Source organism: Passer domesticus, chromosome 13 (genome assembly GCF_036417665.1).
Source record: "Passer domesticus isolate bPasDom1 chromosome 13, bPasDom1.hap1, whole genome shotgun sequence".
Taxonomy (NCBI): Eukaryota; Metazoa; Chordata; class Aves; order Passeriformes; family Passeridae; genus Passer; species Passer domesticus.
Window position 1 is genome coordinate 2,530,024 of NC_087486.1, and position 24,006 is coordinate 2,554,029.

General features: G+C 42.0%; 1 protein-coding gene across 9 annotated transcripts in view; it reads left to right on the top strand.

Annotated features, from left to right (window-relative positions):
* Nucleotides 1-24,006, top strand: part of CPEB4 (cytoplasmic polyadenylation element binding protein 4) — a 38,807-nt gene extending 14,801 nt beyond the window's left edge. The window contains exons 3-12 of one of the 9 annotated variants that reach the window (XR_010347272.1): nt 11,196-11,219; nt 13,079-13,252; nt 14,276-14,365; nt 14,828-14,946; nt 15,755-15,869; nt 16,046-16,227; nt 18,835-21,053; nt 21,421-21,526; nt 23,251-23,436; nt 23,770-24,006. Coding sequence is in view for 2 of the 9 variants with exons in the window: in XM_064388046.1 (XP_064244116.1) it covers nt 11,196-11,219; nt 13,079-13,252; nt 14,276-14,365; nt 14,828-14,946; nt 15,755-15,869; nt 16,046-16,227; nt 18,835-19,062 (932 nt within the window). In the remaining 7 variants the exon portion in view is untranslated. Of the gene's footprint in view, nt 1-11,195; nt 11,220-13,078; nt 13,253-14,275; nt 14,366-14,827; nt 14,947-15,754; nt 15,870-16,045; nt 16,228-18,834; nt 23,223-23,250; nt 23,437-23,769 lie in introns of those variants that run through there. The other 8 variants (XR_010347273.1, XR_010347269.1, XR_010347270.1 and 5 more) reach the window with 8 other exon arrangements.

Sequence of the window (24,006 nt, forward strand, 5' to 3'; positions counted from 1 at the left end):
ATCCAATATTTCAGCTCAGAATATCAGGTTGTTATTGCCTGGAAGTGATGCAAGGTAGGATGGATGAAAGCAGCAGGCCAGGACATCTGCTCCCAGCACTGCAGAGCATTCCTGTAAAATCTGGGTGTGAAGAGCTCAGTGTCTGCAGGAATCCTGTGGCTGTGACACAGCCTGGAAAACTGAACACACTTCTGCACCAAAGGGAAGGGGCTAGCAGTGGAGCAAGGTTGAACTGCAGCCCTAAATTTTAATTTTGAAAAGCCAGAATGCTGCAAAGTTGGACCATTCAGGATTTCTCTGAGCAAGCAGAGACCAAGCTTTATTTTAAATCATCAGCCCCTTAATATTAACCTGAAAAACCACAGCAAAATTGAAGAAAATATGTAAACCTTATAAAATGTTCTGTGATGAAAGGGATCCAGATAGTTTTGAGAGCTTTTTTGTATATTGGATAAGAATCTGAACTGGATTTTTTTCAAGCTGTATGGATTATGCAGCATATTCATATTAATGGAGTAGAATGGGACATTTGGGTTTCTGTGTGATCCAGAATATTATTGAGAACCTGCTGAGAATCAGTCCCAGTTCTCTTTAGGGAAGTTTAATGTCCTTTATACATATGGACAGGACAAAATCTGGCCTCTTTTAAAATGTAAAATAATAGATTTTGAGGTTTTCTGTAGCTGCTGTGATGGTTGCACCTCAGACTTTGGGGTTGATCTCCTTGACCAGAACCTAAGGGTTCCTCATTTGCAATTTTTTAATGTATCCAGCTTCAAATAAAATGAACAAACCCTTCCTTTCAGTCTGTTCGGGTTTGCCTTCATTTTCTTTGGAAACTGTTGATGAGTTACTGTGTGAATGTTTCATTCTCAGGATCTTCCTGAATTTTACCTCCTACGCCAGGAAGGGCTAATGGCATTTGCAGACCTGAGTGCCTATTAATTAAGAGGAAAAATAATTGGTTTACTATGTCCAAATATTGCAGAACTGGGTTTAATAGCACTGAACCCCAGCCCATGCTGAGGGAGCTGGGATGGGGGAAATTGTGGGAATTTTATTTGAAATCAGCTGTTCCCATTCCTGTTGCAATCCACTGATTTCAGATGGGTTAAAGTGGAAATATTACAACTTCTGCTATTCTAGATTTTGAAATATTAACAAGCAAGGGCCCACTTTCTCTCCAAATGCAGCTAATATTCAAAATTTGGGGGCAATACTCAACAATTTAATTTTTTAATAAGTGAAGTGTTTGTTGAATTTTCCCTGCCTTTCCAATATTTGGGATTTGTCACAGATTTTTGTTTAGAAACAGCCAACAATCTTGTAAGAGAATGAAATCACCTGGGCAACAAGAAGGGACTAAAATCTTCTATTAATAAACACTGAGATCAGATTCACAGATTGGATCTGAACCTGCCACAGAAGTAATGGATACAAACCATACATAATGTATGATTTTACACTCATTACCTCCTAAACTTCCAGTCCTTTAAATGGACTTTTGGGTTTGTGGCTTCAATGAGACTGTTAGGAAGAGATGTTGGATTTGAAATTATGGTGAGGATTAGAAAGGTAGAAGTGGACTGGAAAGAAAAAAATAATGTCTGAAACTTGCAAATAAAGGGAAAAAAGGGGAATTGACCTTACCTATTAGACAGGGAGGAAAGATCTCCAGTGAGGAGAGACTCCAGGAGCTGGGCCTGGGCAGTCTGGAGAAGGGAGGACTGAAAGGGGATCCCATTAATCCCATAAATATCTCCAGGGGGTGTCAGGGGATGGGGCCAGACAAGAATTCCTGAGCAGCTGAACCTTTCTGAATACCTGTCTGTTATAGAAATGCTGGTTTTGACAAGGCACATATCAAACAACTCTGGTTTTACTCCACCCCTGCAGGATTTTGAGGTGGGGAACCTCGATTTACGCTCTGTCCAAAACGGAGCCATTCAGCCCTGAGCCACAGGGTATTGATGGACCCACCCTTTGAGACCAGGAAATTCCTTTTTCTGCCACCTCAGAGCAGTACAAAAATCCCAGGTTTTCTGATGAATCCAATTTGGGCATCAGTGTGAGGATTCCTGTGCAATTCACTGGAGCAGAGCTGTGTTTTTGTGTGCAATCACTTCTCCCAGGCCCCTTGCCATGCTCTCCCATCTCCAGAGCCTGCGTGGAAAATTAAATGCCTCTCATACTTCTCAGACAAGATATTTGCTTGGAATGTATGTGCTGTAAATGATGTGGCAGTCAGAGCTCTTTAAAACACAGCAAAACATTGAAATAGTGCTGAATATTTTCATGTCTACCTCGGTGATTTGATCTTCAGAAGTGGTACAGCCAACAAAATCGTTCTGAGTGCCGTGACAGCAGCCTTGCTAATCTGATTAAAACCTTTCTAAGGTTTTCTTGCTTTCTTTTTTATATCTGTGGCCTCGTGAAATTAATTCCATCCCTTTTTTTTTTAAGAAGTGTGTTTAATCTTCTGCTTTGTTTAATGTCACTGTCCACCAAGTGGGTTTTGTTTTGGGGTTTTTTTTTTCTTTTCTGAATTCTTGCTTTGATAATCTCTGACCATTCTGGATCATCTTCAAAGCTGCCTTTAATTTGGAGCTGTATTTCATGAGTGTGTCTGTTCCTTGTTTTAGAAGACACTGAACTCTCCTGCCTCCCTGCCCAAACTGCTCAAACTACCTGTCTTTTTGCTTTTTGCTCACTTTGTTCACTTTTTGCCTTGATGTTGAATCGTTTGAGTCTTTTGTTAGCCACGTTTTGCATGATCTCTGCTGTCATGTTTGTGAGCCTTGAAAGGGCATGAAAGAAGCAGGAAGAAAAGCCTGAAGTGCTTTTTTTAAAAGTGGAGTTAAAGAAGAAATGGGTGTAATGAGAAAGGGGATGAGTTTTGAGCAAAAATAAGGAGGTGAGTGCTGAGGTGTGAGTGTAAAAGGGAAAAACTGGGTCCTTAAGAAAGTCATAACTTCTTTAGTCATGGGCAGTCATTGCTTATACCCAAGAGTGACTAAAATCTGAATTTTGCATCAATTATTTAAGATACTTCAAGAAAGAATCACAATGTATATAGACTTTTTCTATTGAGCACCCACTTATTTTAATCCAGCATTAGCTAGAATGATAACAACTATTGCTGAGGCGAATTTGCAAACACATTTTACAGTAGATTTACCCATCCTTGGCTTAGTGCTTTGTGTGTTGGAATGCAGACTGGTCAGCTGTGAGGGCAGGTTTTTTCCACTCCAGTGTTGATGGTTGGGCTGCCAGGTGAGTGGGGCAGTGACGTGCTGCCTCCAGCCAGGCACATGTCAAATGAGGTGCAGGGAGTGGGATTTCAGCTTTGCTCAGAAATCCCATTAGCAGGAATCCCAGCTCAGCACTCAGATTGGGTGTGAGAAAAGGATAAATGTTGTGCATGAAATGTGGGGATACTTATATAAATATGTACTTAGAGAAATCCTGCTGGTGCCTGGCTCTCTGCAGCACTTTTGAATCCAGGCAGGGGAAATGGGGATTCTTTTAAAATAATGTTTTCATTTTCTCTTCCCATTTGGATTGGCTGTGGGGAAGTGTGTAGCACAGTTTAGTCAGATGTTACTGGAAAATAGTGTCCTACCTGTGCTCTTTACTGGAAAAATGAGAAATGGGGAAATGTTGCAGTGCAGAGACTTGAGTGTGCTTCATCCCAGAACCATGGAATGGTTGGGTTGGGAGGGACCTTAAAGCCCATCCAGTGCCACCCCTGCCATGGCAGGGACACCTCCCACTGTCCCAGGCTGCTCCAAACCCATCCAGCCTGGCCTTGGCACTGCCAGGGATCCAGGGGCAGCCCCTGCTGCTCTGGGCACCCTGTGCCAGGGCCTGCCCACCCTGCCAGGGAACAATTCCTGCCCAAAATCCCATCTGACCCTGCCCTCTGGCAGTGGGAAAACATTCCCCCTTGTCCCTTGGAAATTGTCCCTCTCCTTGTTTCTTGTTGGCTCCTTCAGGCACAGTTAGGTCACCCCAAATCCTTCTCTTCTCCAGGCTGAACAATCCCACTTTCCTCAGCCTTTCCTCATGGGTTGCTGTTGACTTGCTTGTGTTCCTGTTCCCTTCTTGTTTGGGAGTGAATTAAGAGGATGGTTAAAAAAGGAACCAAGGCCTCGTGTTGCATTCCAGGCTGCCTTGTGATCATTCCTTCCACAGACAAAAATAAGTTGCTTTGAACTTATTCTTGTACTTAAGGAACTGCAGGTTTGGATCTTGCAGTGTAAATCCAGCTCTTGCAAGTCACAGGCAGGTGATCCAGGAAAAAGCCTGGACAGAATTCCTGGTGCAGGAATTGCTGATGGGGTGGACAGATACCAGAGCTCCTGAGGGGAAATGCTGCATGTAAAGAGGCCAGGAGCACAGTGATACAAACCATGACAGCAGAGATTTGGGAAGGTTTTACACCTTCTCGTAAGTTGTTCAATAAATTCTCTACCAGGTTCAATAAATTGTTCTTGTCACAAGATAAATTTTATCTAGTAATTTTTAGCATATGACATCCCATTCCTCCCTTCCCTCCTGTCAGAAATTCTGTCATTAATGAAGTTACCACGTTTGAAGTAGTTTTGTGGCTGAGGAGCTGATTCCTGTAATGCTTTTCCTTCTCCCAGCTGCAAACTCTGCCTTTCATTTCTTATTTTTCAAGTGAACACAGTAATACTTGAAGTGTTCAAAAGATAAATGCTGCCAATTATTCCATATCATAAACTGGAAGATGTATTGAGGCAAAAGATGGGATGTTTTTATAACTTGGTGTCTATTCTCCAGCAGTCATACATGAATATGAAATAAAGCTCAGTGCCATGAGCAGCAGGGTGCCTGCTTTCCTGAAATTCAGTATAATTCCAGCTAAGATCCAGTCTCCAGCTGCTGTTGTGCTCCATGATTTGCTCCTCTGCTTTTGGTTTCTTATCTCACACCCTGTGGGGGATCCTGGACAAGAGTTGTAATCAAATACACACAATATTTAAAGCTTCCACTTAAATTGATTTGCAGTATCCCACTGGAATATAATTGGAATTAAGGAACAAATATTGATCCTTGGTAGACAAAGCTGGAGCTGTGTCTAGGATTTGTAGCAGGTTGGTTTAGGAAATTTCTCTGTGTTCTGCTGTTTGATGGCAAAGAAACTTCAAAGTTACCTTTGAAGCTTCTGTAGTTTTGAGATGAAGGAGACTGAATTGGGTTTGTCACATTTCAGGAGCAGTTAAGTGGTTGTGGAATGGAGGAAAATCCTGTCTGGAGGTTGGTGTGACACAGCAGCAAAGCAGTGACACTGCTGCTGGGTTTAAAGCCCTCACACAAACTGAGTTAACCTTTTTTATCCCATTTCCCCTTCACCCTTAGGCTTGGACTGTGGAGTGCTCATCCCTGGAGGGCTCCAGGGAAGGTCTGGACGTGGCACTCAGTGCTCTGGGCTGGGTGACAAAATTGGGATCAGTCACAGCCTGGAATCAATGGCCTTGGAGGCCTTTTCCAACCCAAATGATTCTGGGATCCAGTAATTTCTGGAAGCATGGCCAGGCTTTTTGGCTCAGTTGCCCAGCCCAGGAGTTACCTGGAGCTCCTGCAGAGGTGGGTTTGCAGCTGGAGTGGCAGAGCTGAAGGAGGATGTTCCCTCCTGCCCCTGCAGCCTGGCAATCAGGGAATGCCCAGGGCTGGAAGGGACCTCTGGAGATGATCCAGCCCCAGCCCTGCCAGGCAGGCTCACCTGGAGCAGGTGACACAGGGACACATCCAGCTGGCTTTGGAAAGTCTCCAGAGAGGGAGAAGAGTGTGGGAACTCTTTCCCAAGGGTAATTCTTTCCACTTCTCTCAGTGGGGCAGATTTTCTTCAGGCAGATTAAAGCCCTACAAACGTGCAGCTCATTGCACAAGCCTTGGAACAGTCACTCTCCCTTCAGTGCTCTCAGCCCCTCTCCAGCCCTGCTTATTTGATGTAGAAAGTTGTCAACACTCCCTGTTTGCAGCTATTATGCTGAGAATCTGTTTTCTGCCACTCACTCGGGTTCTACCTTTCTACCTTGTGAACCCAATTAATTCAACATAATCACAGGTAAAACAGTGTTACTTACCAAAGGATTTTGCAGGATGATTCTCCACAGGGTTCCTGAAGGAAAGAAACCTGTTTACTTTTTGTCTGTCAGTTGTTTTGTGACAGTGACCTGGAATTGAAAATTAAAGATTCTAGTCAGACCTGTACTTGAGTGCTGTGGAATAACAGAAACTTCATTTTGTTCCTGTTCTTGACAGAAGGAATGGTAAATACTTGTCTTCAGGCATCTGGCTTTACTTGAAATAAAGCATAATATTTGCATCTACAATAGTACTCCTGTTTTTCAGCATTTGTTTGGACATTTTGGACATAAGGTAGAGCTGTATTTAACAACATGTTTCTTAAAAATCTCTTTTTACATTGTGTTTCTTTAAAAGTAAATGAGGAGGAAAAGTACAAGTTTTGGCAACTCTGCTGCTTAATTTTGCAGAATCAGTAATTCCAAAGGTGCTAATCCTTGGTTTTACTGTGCAGCAAAATTTAGGCTTCTTTGCTGACTTCACGCTGACTTTGACATTGCTGAAAGTGTGTCAAATATACATTCTTCAGATGTACATACAGAGCTGCTTAATTTTTGTAGGACTGTTTTAAGGTTAATAAAATACTATTGCAATAGTTTTCACTCTTTGAAGTTTGGCAGCTTTTGAAATCCACTAAAAAGGGAATCTCTCATATTCCCTTTTAGTGGCTTGGTTTGGAAAACCATTTTTAGGATGGGGATCTCATCTGACAGTGTCAGAGATGGCTGGGACTGTAAAATGCAAAGTTCTGACATGGAATACATTCAGTGTCAGTGCAGATTTGTTGGCATTTTGTTCAGTTGATTCTGTAGTGAGAGCATTTCTCCTGGATCAGGTGTCCTGGGCTGGTGCCATGCATGGGCTGCTGTTCCACACTCAGCATGCAGTAATTCCACATCATGTGCTTGGAATAATTTGCCTGGAATGAGATTAAGTGCCTGAGCTGGGCAACGTTTCTGCACACATGCAAATGTCTCAGTTAGCACTCATGGAACTGGTGACTGATCCTTTTGTGTTTTAGAACTGAAATCAAGGAATGCATAAAAAAGAGAACTTTTTTTGCCTGCCTTAGAACCTCAGAGTCACGGAGTGGTTTGGGGTGGAAGGGACTTTAAAGATAATTTAGTTTCATCCCCCTGCCATGGCAGGGACACTTTCCACTGTGCCAGGTTTCTCCAACCCTGTCCAACCTGGCCCTGGGCACTTCCAGAGATGGAGCAGCCTCAGATTCTCTGTGCCAGGGCATGCCCACCCTCACAGGGAAGACTTTCTTCCCAAAACCTAATCCAAACCTTCTCTCTGTCAGTTTGAGGCCATTCCCCCTTGTCACATCACTCCAGCTGAGGACAAACACAACTTTTCATGACATTATCTGCTTTCAAGCTGAAAATCTAAGAATTAAATTGTAAGGCTCTATTAAATGGAAAGAAATATTTATGTGTGTAACACATGCAGGTAGATGAGATTTTCTATGTTCTGATTTAACAAAGTGTGTACAGCTCTCTGCAAAATCTCTGCTTGGGTCTCTAAATTTAATAGAGTTAATTTAACCAAATGTGCATTAAATAGAGATGTTCTTTAGAATTTTCTTAACTTTTCTTCCCTTGGTTTGGTTAAGGAGATGTTTAATCTGTTCCCTGGTGAAACAGGGCTTGAGGTGACCTTACAGAACCTCTTGTGAAACGTCCTCTTACCTGTGGCAAACGTGTGATCCATGTGGAACGTTGTGAAATCCAAAGTGATGATAAAATCTCACTCTGGAGTGAGAACCAGCCCTGCCTGCCCTCAGAGAGTACTGGGGGGAAAGGCAGTAAAATATTAGAGTTCTTGTTTGGAATGGCCTCGTGCACAGCATTGGCAATCTTGATAGAATTGCAAAGTACAGTTGAGTGTAAAAAAAATGTAGGAAAAAAGCTCTGCTGGTATAATGGCTAAAGCAGATTGTGCTACAGTTATTTTTCTATAATTTGAAAGTAAAATTCAGGCAAATCAAAATGTTTTCTCTGGTAGATTCAAGGATATCCAGCTCACTTTTAGAAACAATCCTGTGGAACTTGGATACTTCTGTTTCTGTAAGTTAAGTCCCAAGGGAAACAAAAGACAAGCCTGGCCCCAAATCACCTTCCCAGGTTCAGTAAAAGCCTGAAACTCTCTGATATTGGTCATATTTACTTTCCAACACGAACAACTGCTCACCAATGTTAGTAACAATAGAGAAAACCTAATTATACCCCTTAAAAAAAAAAAAAAGAAAAAAAAAGGAAAATCTGCCCTCTGGCACTTTCCTCCATTTGTGTAATATCTAACAAACAGTTGCTGATGGTATAAATACAAAATACACCTGGAATCAGCCAGAACCAGGTGCCCAAGCTGGGCACACTTTGTGCAGCACAAACTTGGAGCAGGTTTGGGGTTTGAGTGATTTAGGATCCCTGCAGCATTTTTCAGGGTTTTTCAGCAGAGTGTGTTTGTGGGGTTATACCCAATGTGCTGACAGGTTTTGTGGTGCTTCTTCCTCTAGAGGGAAGAGAGCTCAGCACATTTAATTGGAGGTATCAACACAAAATATATGATTTTTTTAAAAGAAAGGAGAAAGTGAAGGGACCAGGCATCCATTAAGTGTCTCAAATGAGAAGACAAAAAAAATCTGAGTGGGTTGATTATTCCTGATGTTCCTTTAAAATGAAAGTAAAAGCAGCAGATTTTTGCAAAAGAACATTGACTTCCTCTGTGGCTTTATTTCCAGCACAGAAATAAAGGAAGGGCTGAAGGGACAAAATAATTGAAGCAGCTGCTAATAGCATTTTAAATTTCAGTCTGATTTTATTGGCAAAACATCTCTGCATTGGTTATTAATGAGCAGTTGAACCAGTTGCATGAACACTTTGTATTTTTTAGATTTTGTAGCAAATTTTTGCTCAGATATCTCATGAGATAAATAAATCTTGGGCCCTTTATGCAATTATCTGAAGCACTGAAGAAATGGGGAAGGGAAAACCAGCTTTGAGAAATCCAAACCAAGGCTGCAGTTGTCTCATTTCTCAGCAAAGGATGAGCAAGTGTTGTGATCTACAAATTAAACCTTTTCCTGAGCTTGGTGGCAGTTTAAGGCTTCATTTGTGCAGCAGCTTAGCTGGGTACTCGTGTAGCAAAGGCTTCTCTTAATCTGAATTTCTGAAAGCCAAAGGGGGACTTAGCTGCCTTCCTGGCCTGCCAAGAGAGCATTCCTTGCCTCAATGCTGTTTGTATTTCACCGAGTTTCACATTGTGTGAAATTAATGGCGTGTGATGAACCCTGCATGCAGGGAGCAGAGAAAGTTTGTATCTGTGCTGTGCTGGGCCAGTTTATAAACTGTGGCTCCTGAGAAATGTTTTGAAATGTCAGATGTTGGTATTTTGTGGCTTAGATGTGAAGCAAACGCTGAAAACAAGAGGTAAATTAAGAAGAGGAAAAAATCATAGTACTTGGTTCTCCAAACGTAGTATTTGGCACTGGAAATAAGTCCTAGCTGGTGGCTGAGGCTTTTTGGGGTGTTTTTTGTCCTGGTGAAGGAGAAAAGTGCATTTGTCTGGGGTGCCTCAGGTGGGGAAGCTGCGAGGAGTCCCCTGGCCCGAGCTGTGCTCCCACAGCCACGCCGCAGTCGTGTCTGGCTGCTCTTGCCAGCAGTGAGTGTACAGAGAGAAGGAGCCTGTGTGGTTTTGTCAGTAATTCAGAAACCACAAGCAGGATTTTTCTGGCTTTGTAGGCAGAGCTGGCTTTGACAGTGCTTGATGTGCTCCAAAACGTGCAAAGGCTGCTGGGCTCAGGCAGGGACACAGCAAGATTGCTGATGCTCTGGCATTTCCTTCCATTTCTCCTTTGAGGACTGTATCAGCCTCCTGCATTTCAAAATTCAAATTTAACATGGAAAAATTGTACTTATAAAGGCCCTCAGCCCTTAAGATTCTCCCATAAAGCCTCAAGAATATTCTCCAGTCTGAAGTCCAGGACTTTGTTAATTTGTGTTCTTGGTGTTAATTGTGAGTCTCTACCAGAGGAGTGAAATGATCTTATGGATGTTAAATAATCATGAAGCAAATTGGATTGATACAATTTTTATTTGGAAAGAGGAAATGACTCCTGTATTGTTGTGGTTTACAAATATTTAAATGCTTAAACTAATTGCCGGCCTCAATTTTGAATGGGGAAGCAAAATCAAACACATGATGTGCTCAGAGTTTCTCACAGCACTTGCCAGGAAGAATCCAAGTTTTGAAAACAGTTGGCCTGCTTTCAGAAAGAGATTTTAATGAGATTAAAAGAGAAAGAATGTGCAAGTTTGATTAGAAAGTTTGGCCGTGCTCTGACAATGGGTTCTTGCAAGCCAGCACAGCAAATGCTGTTTTTTGTAGAGCTAGAATTGATTTGTTCTGAAACATGAAAAGTAGGAATGAGTGGGTAACAAATGATTCCAGCACAGTGTCCTGGGTTAGTGAGAGAGACTCCATCCTGTTGGACACGCTGCTGAGTCTAGAAGGCAACTTCAGTGGCCCAATTTCCTCCTTGATTTTCAGTTTTTCAGCTGGTTATTTGCCAGTCAGAATTGAACCGAGGATTTTGTGGGTTGTACAAAGCAACCTGACTTCAAAACAGAAAGTGTCACACCAATCTTTCCCTTTCCTTGTGTCAGGGCTTCTCCTCCAGCTCGGGTGGAGAGCAGTGCTGGAATGTTCTGGAGCTTGGCGAGGCAGGGAGAGCCTGGTGCATGAGGAAAGATCCATGTGCTTATAGGCACACCCCCAGGAATAGCTCAAATAAATAAAGAAATGTGCAAATTTGGGGCTGAAATTGCTTCCAAAAGTCCCTTGGATTATCCACATCCACAGGTCAGGCTCCTGTCACCGTGGTTTATCAGTAAGTAACAGAGCTGGGCTGAGGAGGCCATGGGGGGTGGGAGGGGCAGCTTTGAACACTTCTTTGAAATGACCTGGATCTGCAAAGGCTTGAGAATCACTGAGTCAGTATAAAGGCAATAAAACGAGGTCTTTTGGTCCTTATAACAATGATTGAAAGGCTGTTTTCTTTCTCATTTAACATGCAGCAAGGACATATGGGAGAAGGCGAGGTAACAATATTCCTCTTTAATTTTCTAATGTTGACAATGTCTCATGGGAGAAATAACATTCAGTTTTTACTAGAGGGCAAAGTCCAAACTTTAAGCTTATAAGGGAGCAGTTTCACATACATTTACATAGTCTGCATGCCATAAATCAGCATTTTAAGTGGATTAGGGAGTACCTGAGGCTGAAATAATCACAGTGGACATCACCTGGATGGTTTGTGACGCTGGGGGCTGTGTTTGTGTGTGTGTTTGTGTGTGTGTGTTGTGAATGCCAATGCTGGAGGAGTTTATTTTGGGAATTTTGGGTGCTGATGGACCATAAATACAATGAGTGTCTGCCCTGCTGGGTTCAGTGTGTGTGTGGAGTTCTCCAGCGGCAGCTGAGGAGGCTGGAAAGGGGAGTTAGGTTTGGGAATTGCTCCCTCCCAACGATACCTGCAGGACTGGGATCTTAAGAGATGAAACAAATCACAGGTGCTGAGGTTCCTTAGGGAAAAACAAGGTTGAAGTCAATATTACAATATTTTTATCATAGCAGGAATGAGGTTTGCCCAGCTACAGAGAGGCCTGGTTATACTTGACTGTTATTTTTATTAAAGGTGTGTAAAAGATTCTTGAAATTTCACATAAGGCAACCTGACCAAGCCTTCCATTTTTTATTCATAGAAATTCTATGGACTATGGATTTTACTACTTTTTTTTTTCTCTCTTTTCAGCTTCTTAGCTGTTTGATTTTTGTCACAGAAAATATCTGCATCTTGGTCAGATTTTCTGTTTTCAAGATGTTTTCCTTTTAAAACCATTTTCTTTCAAGGGGAGGAAGCAAAACCAGGATAAATTAACCTCACCAATACATTTCTGTGGTAGATTGGGATGAATCCTGAAAAAACAGACACAGTGTATCACATCATAGACAAAAGGAAATGTATCCCAGAACGTGTAGCACGCCTCATTACTTACTCTCCCTATATATATATTTATTCCTAAAACGCTCCTTAAATGAACAGAAGTCTCAGTTTGCTGTGTAGCTGTTGGATATTGGAATTAAAGAGGGAATTCATGGCAGAGAACAGCTCCTGTGCTCTATGTATGATATTATACAGTGGCATTTATAACAAAGAACCTTATTTAAAAGAAATATTATTAAGGAAATCTGTGATAAAGGATTGTCATAGAAAGATGCTGGACTGCAAGGGGAACATTTCTCATTTTACATTTTCTCTTAGAGTGAGGCCATTAACAAAACTCAGTTGTAACACTGAAGTAAAGTTGTAGGGGGGACAAAATTTCAGTCTTTGCAGTAAATGTCAGTGTAATGTTTTCCTCAGGTTATTTGTGTAATTTACTAGTGGGTGGTTTGTGATATGTTTTGATATCAGGTAATTTAAATGTGTAATATATTTAACTGGTAGAATTCTTGTTTTCCCATTTTCACCTCGAAATTTTATCTATTCCCTGCAAGAAGCTGTTCACTGGAAAATGGAATAGATGGCTTGATATTGTGAAAGCCCCAGAAACCAAATTGGCTGTTCCCATCCCTTTCAATACTTTTAAAAGAAACCTCATTGGAAACACAAACTATTATGGAAAGCAGTCAGCTCGAGCACCCGTTAGAAATCCTGGTTTGTATGAGGAAGAACCTTTCCTCTGAAATGAAGCATTTGAGCTGCTGGATGATGCTGGAGACTGAAAGGGTGCAATGAAATCGAGAACATAACTGCTCATTCAGAGGGCAAATCACTCCCAGTTCTGCTGATGCAGCAACTGGTGCATTTTCCCCAATTATTCCAACAGTGTGCGCTTTGTTCTGTTAGTATGGTTTTTTTTTCCCTGTTTTTCTTTTTTTCCAACCCCCTCTTCAGGTCAGTCCTCGCTGTTCCCGATGGAGGATGGCTTCCTGGACGACGGGCGTGGGGATCAGAGCCTGCACAGCGGCTTGGGGTCCCCCCACTGCTTCTCCCACCAGAACGGGGAGCGCGTGGAGCGCTACTCCCGCAAGGTCTTTGTGGGAGGGCTGCCTCCGGACATCGATGAAGGTAAATCCCCACCCGGGGCAGAGCCTTTTGGCTGCCAGCTCAGGGCTGGGTGTTCTCTGCAAGCTTTGATATGGAAATGGAGCTTTCTTGTGAGTTTAGGCCGTGGTGGTGTTCTGCCACTGAAGAACACAATCATGTTGTCGTGATTAAACCGACTTCAGCAGGATAAAAAGTACAAAAGTGCAGAATTAAACAAGCCAGTATCACCTGTGGGAACTCATAAATCCATTGCAATCATTGTACAGGCCCCAGAAGTCAGCAGCAGGAAAAGCTGTTCCTAGTTTTGTAAGTCTGTGTGGGGTAGTAAATCCTAGCTCTGGGTTTGGTTGCTCCTGTGTAGCTGAGGTTGTTTCCAGCAATGATTTTTGTCCTGTGGTAGCTCCTGACCTGTGCATGGTGAGAACCAAGACAAGAATGAATCTGTGCAGGGCATCCTGAGGGACCAGGGCTTTGTGGTGGTCCATCACACAAATACAGGTGGCAGAATACTGCAGTTGTTATTAAAATAAAATTAAAAGGTCAGGTACAGGTGTTCTGAAGCTTCATTTCACCAGAGCTCTGTGTTCTGTCTGTATGAGCCTGCTGCGATAGTCGTTAGAAGAAATGCAACAATAAAGCTGAAAAGTTTTTTTCTTAATCACAGAATTGTTTTAATCCCCACTTTTTTTTTTTTTTTGTATCAGAGCTTGTAATGCACTGCTGTGACATGATAACCTGAATTTCATGTCACCCATGAGAGCAGTTGATAATTATAACTGTATAGATGCAAGGCTCAGCTCCTGAGAATTAGTGGGTTATGAGCTTTTATTTATAAGTAGAAAGTAAAGTTTGAGCTTTGGCCTGTCTTGTTTTATAAGGGGTGTTCTGCCTTGTCACAAAGATCCCCCATCAGCTGCTGAGCACTGCTGTGAGCTGCTGAACCTGGAGGGTCACAGAATGTTTGTTTACAGGATGAAGCTACCTGAAATCAGTGTCTTTAAGGTAAATTTATTTTAATGCCTTTTCCCTTCTCTCCTGTTGCAGATGAGATCACTGCAAGTTTTCGGCGCTTTGGACCTTTGATTGTAGACTGGCCACACAAGGCAGAGAGCAAATCTTATTTTCCTCCTAAAGGTAAGTACTGCAAGCCAGTAAGATGAGCATGTTAGAATAATTTTTTGTGATAAAGCACAAGATTGGTCTGGCAGTGACACAGTGTTTAGGGGGAAAAAAGAATTTAATCCTTGGGATTGTTCTAAACTGGTGAAGTTTCAAATATGGCTTTGCAGTTATTATTCACTAAAAAAATTCTTCCTTAACTTCCTGTTTTTACTTTATTCCATTTTCCCTCTTTCCCCCTGTTGTTGTACATGTAGTAAGAGCTTTTTAAAGGCACTAAATGCCTTCCACAGCAGCTGGGAAGGATTTTTCCCTTAGAAGAACAACCAGAGCACTTGTGGGTTGGAAATGTGTGCTGAGAGCACCTTAAATCTTTTCCCCTCCTGTATGGCAGCATGATGTCAAACCCAATTCTGAGTTAAATTCTGATCCTGTAGACAAACAGCAGCAGTGATGTTTGTGTTTTCCCTTGGCCAGGATATGCATTTTTGCTGTTCCAAGATGAAAGCTCTGTGCAGGCACTGATTGATGCATGCATTGAAGAAGATGGAAAGCTCTATCTCTGTGTTTCCAGCCCCACTATCAAAGACAAACCGGTAGGTGGAATTGTCAGGGCCTGCACAATTCCTGAGTGATAATCACAAATTGGGCTCTTCAAATGCAGTCTTCAGAATGTTAATGTTAAAATTTCTTTAACGTGTCAAATTAAGAAGAGAAAAGACCAACTTACTACTTTTGAACTAGACATAAGAAAGTTTTTTAGTCTAGTTACAATGCTTATTTTTATCAGAAAAAGATGTATTTCCAGACAGGTATTTTATGCTTGCTAATGATGAACATGTAGAATTTATATTGTTTGAGTGTTGTTATATGTAACAGATAAATCCTAAAAAACATACCATGGCATTGAACTGTAAATGATTCATGTACAAATGGGGATGACACAAGTATGTCAGTGGTTGGGGAGAATTCTGCTCTAGTCCTGTGCTTCAAATTTTGGCCAGCTGTAACCAAATACAAAGCAGCACAGGAGGTGAACAGGCATCTCTGGAGCCTGCTGCACTGAGATAAGGCTGGGACAACAGGAGCAGTGCAGATCTCTGTGACCAGGGAGGTTGTACAGCACAGCTCAGTCATGATTAAGTAAATGTGTGAGCAGAGGGTGAGGGCTTTTTTCCCCAGAAATTTGGGTAACAAGGAAGTGATGAAATTTAGCATCCTCAAATGGTCTGTCTTAAGAGAGCTCGTTACCATTTCATTTTGAGAAATGATTGCTGAACAAGTAGAGTTTAGAAAGTACAGCTGTTTAAGAAGTTTTCTTCTCTGTAGGACGCTGTTGTAATTTATATTACTGAGACACTTTGAATTGTGAATGGTTAAAAAAACCAGGCTTTTTGTCCATAGGTTCAGATCCGGCCTTGGAACCTTAGTGATAGTGATTTTGTTATGGATGGTTCCCAGCCTCTTGACCCAAGAAAAACCATTTTTGTTGGTGGTGTTCCTCGGCCTTTACGAGCAGGTACACACTGCAGCACTGGGCATGTTGGATGTGCAGCCTGGTTTGGGGAGCACTGGGGGAAGCGAGCCTGGCAGCGAGGGAAATCCTGAGCGTGGTGACACAGTGGGGGACACGAGCCTTTTTTTGAGAGAAACAAGCCAGCCTAGAGCCCTGTTTGGTTTTGCTTTGTGCTGCAGTGGAGCTGGCGATGATCATGGACCGGCTCTACGGAGGGGTTTGCTACGCCGGCATCGACACCGACCCCGAGCTGAAGTACCCCAAGGGAGCTGGGCGGGTGGCATTTTCCAACCAACAGAGCTACATTGCTGCTATCAGCGCCCGCTTCGTCCAGCTGCAGCACGGAGAGATTGATAAACGGGTAAGGCCTGCTCCCCCTGCTCCTCTGCAAACGCCCTCCCTGCCTCAGAGGTGTGCTCGGGGTCTTACAGCAGGTTAATCCCATTTTTAGGGCTGCTTAGAGGCAGCACGGGATGAAAGCGGAGCACGTGGGAGGTGACTGTGAAAAAGAGTTTCTCGAGTTGCTGAGTGTAGTGGGAAGTGTGGCAGCTGCCTTGGCCTTTTCTAAGAATATTGCGCTCCTCAGATGCTCCCACTGCGAGGATTTGTGGTGGCTGTGAGGTGCAGGGAGGGAGGGGCCTGCCAGCTCTTACTCCTGCTCTGCCTCCTTTGGGAGAAGAGGCAGAACCACCCCAATGTGTGCTGGGTGTCCAGGAGCACCCTGGTAATGCCTTGTAACCTTGTTACTGTGCCCTGCAGCCACCCTCCTCAGCCTGTGCAAAGGCTGTGCTTGCTTATTTCATTCCTTTATTATTGTATTCCTTATTATTTTAAATTAGAGCAATATGCCAAATGGATCAGCACTTTGCTTTTTGCCCTCTTTCTCTAAAATGTAACTGCCAGTTACAGTGATACTCAGACCACAGTTTTGGGAAACTCAGATAATCACATCTCCTCTTGTAATTCATCCTTTGTCTCTGGATTTTTCCTACATGACTGTCACTGCTGATCTTAATTTTAAAGTTAATACAGTGGAAAACCTCCAAACTTGGCTGATTAGCCCATTATCTTTTCACTTTTGCTTTGGCTATAAAGCAGAAGAATTGTAACAACAATTTGACTGTGGGCCTGTGAATTGGAATGTCTTTGTTCTAATCTTGGCTCTGAAAATAAGTTCTGTGCAGCTTTGAACAAATAATTTGGGCTGCCCTTGTGCAACTTGTGCTTGCATAAGCAGACACTTGGGTGAATAGGTCCATTGAAGCTGGTGGGACTACAAATTTAAGTAAGTACTTGTAAACTCTGAAAAAAAATTTTGCAATCTATTTCCCCTTCCTTCTCTCCCACCACTCCCTATTTCCTCATTTTTGTGCAGTTTTTGTGTGGGGAGATAATGCTCAGAGAGGAATCATTATAACAGAAATCGGGTGCATGAGGGAGGTAAAAATACAGCAACAGTAGTTTTTATTAAGGTTGTGTTTATTTTTAGTTTCCCAGTACTGTTTTTCTGTAAAAAGAAAAATAAAACTAGTAAAAAAAAAAACGGTAACAAGAAGGGATTTCCTGTAAAATTAGGCAAGGAGGTGCTGCTAAAGGGTGTGCTCTGAGATAATGCACAGGAAGGGTTCAGTGGCTGGGGCTCCCACCCTGAGTGGGCCTGATGGAGCTGCTGGAACTGAGGCTTTCCCTGGAGCTGGGAAATCCTCTGTGCCCAGCTCAGGGAGCAGTGCCAGCCCTGTCACACTCAGAATTCCTGTGACAAGGACACCTGAGCTGCAGGTTGGCCTCTGAAGGTGGCTGAGCAGAGGGACTGGAGCAGAATCACCACATGGAGGAGGCCTGTGTGGCATCTTTGTCCTTTCAGCATTTGGAGAAGGCAGCTTTCCTCAAAAAATCCCCATCCTCCCACTGCAGAGCAGATATGGGGATGTGGTGTTAGGAATATTTGCCTGCTCCTGCTCTTGTACAAATTGACTGAGTTGGCAGGGCAGGGTTTTGGGAAATGCAACTCGAGCCCTGCAAGAGGAGAAAAACAGCTCATTAAAAAGGCTGCTGTGCTCTGTCTGAGCAGTTCATGTGTCCTGTAAGCAAAAATGACATCAAACTACTGCAGTGCCATCTGGACTGTGATAAAATTGGGTGGGTTTAAAAACCCAGCAACTTGTGAATGTCCTTATTTGCCTGAGGTGTGTCCGAGGCCTGTGAGGTGCAGAGGGGAGCAGCCCCAGGCCAGATGCAGAGATAACAGCAGAGATATCAGTCACAGCCTGGGTGTTTGAAAATGTTGGTGAAAACATCACATTCAGTGAGCTTCAGAGAAGGTTCACAAACCCTTGTAGAGCAGGAATTTGCACCTATATTTATTTGTGGTGTTCTGAATTCCTGCCCATCACCTGGCCCTTAATGCCAGCAGCGTAGGAGGGCATCAGTCCCGTGGTAAGCCTCTCATTAGATCCCAGCAAGATCAGGTGGATTTCCTTTTGCTGAGAGGACTAAGCCATGGAAAAAACACAGAAATGAAGTGTTTATTTAGAGAATAAATGAATTGTCTTAATGCTGGAAATTCAGACACGTGTGTATTTAATCAGCAGTTACAGTGTTGTATAAAGTTTCCATTCCTGCCTGAAAGGGACAGAGCCTAACTGGGCATCAAAAATACCTCCCATAATTATCCAAGGTTTTGGTGTCAGTCAATACATTGTTTGAGCCTTCCTGTAAATCAGTGACAGCAGGTGTCAGACTGAAGGTCAGCACTGATTTCTGACCTTCAGGGGTTTTTCTGAAGGATCAAAGAGGGGGTAGAAGTGGAATTTGGGGTGTTCAACAGCCACGTTCAAGTGTCACAAGGGGGAAATCTTGCTTGTAGCATTCCCTACTGCATAACTGCTGGCTACCCTGCTAAAACACACGTGTGGAGTTAAGAATTTGCACTGAAGAATGACCAACCTGTCTCGTTTTGTGGCTGCAGGTGGAAGTTAAGCCATATGTCTTGGACGATCAGCTGTGTGACGAGTGTCAGGGCGCCCGCTGCGGCGGCAAGTTCGCCCCGTTCTTCTGTGCTAACGTGACGTGTCTGCAGTATTACTGTGAATATTGCTGGGCTGCTATCCATTCCCGTGCCGGCAGGGAATTCCACAAGCCCCTGGTGAAGGAGGGAGGGGACCGCCCGAGACATATTTCATTCCGCTGGAACTAAAGGATCGCTCATTTGCAAGCCTCCAATTAAGTGCACTCTTCTGTTCCTCCCCACCCCGCCCCTCACTCACAGCATGTCCTTTTGTAGTAGTCTGTAATTTAACAATAGTCTAATGAAAGAATGACCTATAATGGGTATTTTATAGAATCTTGTCATTGAAAACTGTATTGGGAACTCCTTTTCGTATCGATAACATGTTGCAAGTGAGTTGCATTCTCTTGTCTTTACTACCGAGAGAACACTTAATTTCCTGCAACGTTTTCTTAGAGGAGAGAAAAAATATTAAGAGAAGAGAATTGAAACAATAGAGTATTTTGGTTTTTTAATTAAATTATTGTTAATAAAGAACATAATAATACTTTTATTAAATAACCGTGTAACAATAACACTATCAGTCTGTTCTGACACTTTTCCCCCAGGGAAGCCTGTTTTTGCCTCTTTTTTTTTTTTTCTTTTTTCTTTTTTTGTTTTTGGATTTTTCCAGCAACAAATGAAGTTACATTTACCTACCAACAGGAAAGAGCATGTTTAAAGCAACAGAAATGCATGAGCAAAGTTGAAGCAGCACTATAATAATGATCTTTTTTTGTTTGTTTTTTTCTTTTAAACTCTTTTAAGGGTTTTGAGGCTGAAATTTTAGCTCGGTGTGTATCTGACCGTGCCTCTGGCTACCACCCACATCCAAATTACTAACGAGATAGGCAGAGCTTACTATATTTTCATCAAAATGATTACGTTTTAAGAATTCCTGAATGTAAAAGTTGAGTAAAGTTACTACTGAGGGGGGAGTGCACTTTTTTTTTCTTTAAGAGAACTCAATTGTCTGGTTACAGCCCTAGATATCCTACCAAAGCTAGAGTAATGACAACTAGTGAACTGGCATTTCCTCTCCTGAAGGATAAATATATAGATTTTATTTTTGATGGCTATATATAACTCTATATCCTAATATACTAACATTCATCAGGGGCCAGCCTTTGCTCTCCATTTTGACATGAAAAAGTAGAAAACCTAAAGATACCTCAAGGATATCACTGATTTTTACTGGAGTTTTGCTATTCCATTGTGGCACACAAACTCAAATTGGCTGCTTATTGGTTTCCCATCTTGGCTGTAAAGTCAGTTTTTGATCCCCTCAAATTTAGCTGTAACAGAAGGCATGAACCCAAGGAGTTTCCAAATTTCCGGCACCGCCGGCCGAATTTTGTGCACAGAATGGTGCAAGTGTGCAGATGCCTTTCTTACTCTTCCTGTAGAAAGAATCCCAGCTCAGATCCCAACGCTTCAGAACTAATTGTGGGGAGATAAAGACACGCAGGTGGGAGTGCCAAGATCGCTAATTAACGCCGGCTTTATTGGAACTCAGTCCTGCCTTGAGAAGCATCAGCCCGGGACACGCGAACCGAACGCTGACCAGTGGGTGCAGAGGGTTTTGTTTGAAACAGATCAATGAAGGAGTAGTTCTGAAAATTTCTTTTTAGTACTTTTGAACTGAATGCCCTGGCCAACTTCTCCACCAAGGATGTAGCAGTGTGCAAACAAAAAGTGATTCTGTGGCAATCTCTGCCCGGCCCCAGGGGCCTGGGACCACCCGAGAGTCTCCCAAACCAAAGATTTGCCCTGGCACTGCTTGGAAAACATCTGCTCCCTTCAAAGCCCCCCTCATCCCTTTCCCCCAGCCCCCATTATCTTTATGAGAAGCAGTTTTTCTGTTCAATACAGGCTTTAATGAACTGATACCTTACCAAGTTCCAAAGGTCAAAATGGAGACATTTGCTGTCTATTAGTCAAGTATAGCAAGGGAGCTGCTTTTACTGAAATCCCTGAAAATATTGACAACAGTAATGCAAATGCAGAGTGCTTTTGTGTAGATTGTCAGGGACTTTTTTTTCTCTGAAGTACATAATTCTAGTTGGAATGTTCCTTTCATTTTTTTAATGCTTGTAGGTGGCTTGGGGTGTGCTATTGTGCCGATCCTACCCAGCAAACAGGTGAGGTGGGTTTCCATTACAAGAAAATAACACTGTTTGAGAACTAGCTTTGAATAATAATTTTTTCCCTTTGTACATGACCTGCTGAATTTCGGTACAGTGTTTTTGTAGCTAACTTATTTTGTCATGCACATAATGTATATTTGTTATGCACTACTTTTGTATATCTTGTTTTTCCAACAGTGAGCATTTTTAGGCACACTTTTCACTGACGGGATATCTCTTTATGCAATACCTCAATTTTTCATATTGCAAAGAGTAGCTTTTTGTACTTTTATTACTGAGAGATCTTCATATACTTCATTTTTTAATATAAATAATTTTAATAAATTTTATTTTCTTATATTCTGCTTTTTATACATTTCAGTGCTCTGCATACATTTTGAATTATGGATGTTGTGCACTGGCAATGCTATTTTAGAATCTGCAGAGAAAAGAAAGCATGTTGCTTAAACATCTTAGCCCAGCACCAGGTATTTGGTGTACATATAATTTAAGAAATAGTATATGTAAAGTTGAGAATTAAAGAAGAAAAAAAGCATGAAAGTGACAAATGACACTTGTCTTTAGACCCATGAAATTTAAATGCATAAATATAGTGTAGAAATTTAAAAGTCAAGAACCATCAAAATTGTCTACCGCTTCTTACTGAGTTTTTAAAAATTATACACAAATGCAGACGTTTTTGGTGAATGTTTAGCCATTTTTATTATTAATAAAGAATCGATGTTAGGTGTTTGATGCAGAACCGTGTCTGCTCTTTTAAATTATATTTAAAGAATAAAAGAGAGCCTGCTAGGTGGCAGGCATGTAATGTTAGTATGCATGACTAATGTAAGAAATCGTTATTCTACTAATATTCACTTGTGATTGTGTGACAAGCGTGTTTACAGATCCTTTGGTTACACTTCGATTTACAGGGCATAAACAATTCTCTCCATTACTCTGTGCTTCAACAGTGCTGGCCAAGCCTCCTGAAGGCACGGGGCTCTCTGGGGTTACCGTGTAGCCCCAGGCTCATTAACGTGTAATTAGCTGCCGGTAGGGGGGTGTCATTAATGAGCAGCGGCGTTCCCCGGGGGAGTGACAGAGTAATTCCATGGTTATTTTTGCAATGTAAAATAAAGTGTTTCTGATTATTTTATATGTAAAGGAACCCCACTGCCCCGTGCTTTTTTGGTATAGTCTCTACTTCTCCATACACAGACCTCTGCAGAATGCAAATTTCAACCTTGCAGTGACTGAATTTAGCGTTTTATAAGGATGCTGTTGGAAAGACTTGATAATTCACCCCTTGTGTTTTTGAAGAGTTCAAACCTTCTGTTCAAAGGTGATTTAAAACTTGAATGTGATGGATTGTGGCAAGTTAACTTCAAGTTATGTGCAATACCTATTTCAGACTTCTGGAAGATCTTTGCAGTGTAATTCTTTGTTTTTAATTGCAGACATTTAAAAATGTCATTTTCTACTGTTCTAGTAAATCCTCTTTCTTGCTGGTGTTTCTAAAGAAAAGAATCAGAAATCAATCTTTCTACTAATGTAAATTTGAGATTATTTTTAAAAAAAAAATGGAATAAAACGTTTTGGTCATTTGCTTTATTTTATTATCTTATTTTAAAGCTACTGTGATAGCATTGTAAGAATTGGGACAATATTGTATTCAACTGTTTTATTTTTTATATTTTTAAATTTTAAAGTATAATTAGTTTTTATAATTTTCATCAGATTTTTTTGTTATATTTTTTGGAAGTGAAACTTTTAGCAAGTGGGTGTCTAGTTTTTACTAATCCCTAATATGTTTTTCCCCCAATGTATTGCTCATATTATCAGAAGGAAAAGTTATTTAAGTATGTCAGTTAATTGTACTACTTGGCTGAATTTCCATATAGTTTTTACTGTGTATGGGGAGGTTGTAGTATTTATTATAGCATTTTAAATAAGGGTAATTCATTTTTTATTAAAGTCATTTTCACGTTTAAGTTCATATTTTTGTATGTTCTACTCTAAGTTATATAACACAAGTTACTTTTTTTAAAGAGTTCATTTGTTGAAGTGCTAGTGAAAATTAATGTTATTAAATAGTTTGCAAATGACTATTTATACCAGTATGCATATAATTTTTAAATATTTGTAATGTGAGATGTTGAATGAATAAAACTTTTAACTCAATGTTTCTCCTTAACCTTTTTCTTTTGAGCTTCCTGTAGGAACTCGTTCCTTTGTGGCCGAAGCTCGCGGGGCTGGGGAGGGGATTTTGTTGAGCTGTGTGGGGTGAAAAGAGCTTCAGGGCAAGTTCTGCTGCCCTGTCCTGCTCACAAATGCAGCAAAGATGCCTTGGAGAGGTGAAGATGCAGCAGCTGAGGACAGAACCACCGAGGCACAGGTAACCCCACAAGGGTTTGGGCTGGAAGGGATCTTAAAGATCATCCAGTGCCACCCCTGCCATGGCAGGGACACCTCCCACTGTCCCAGTTTGCTCCCAGCCCTGTCCAGCCTGGCCTTGGGCACTGCCAGGGATCCAGGGGCAGCCCCACCTGCTCTGGGCACCCTCAGAGGGAACAATTCCTAATTCCCAACATCCCATCTGACCCTGCCCTCTGGCAGTGTGAAGCCACTCCCTGTGTCCCCCTCCATCCCTTGTAAAGGGTCTCTCTCCATCTTTCCTTCAGCTACTGGAAGGCCAAAGTTGGGTCAACCAAATCCTTCTCTTTTCCAGGCTGAGCAATCCCAGCTCCTTCAGCCAGAGACAGACCAGAGACCACGGTGCAGTGGGACAGAGAGAACCAGAGCGGGGCCAGGGCAGAGCCCAGCAAGGCAGGGACAGACAGGGAATCCTCTCCGATTGTCTCATGCTTGTGATCTGACAGTAACAGAGGGAAGGCACCTGACATTTTAGAGAACTTGCTCGTTTCAGCCTTTAATTTAAAATATATGAACTTGAAATATCTGGAAA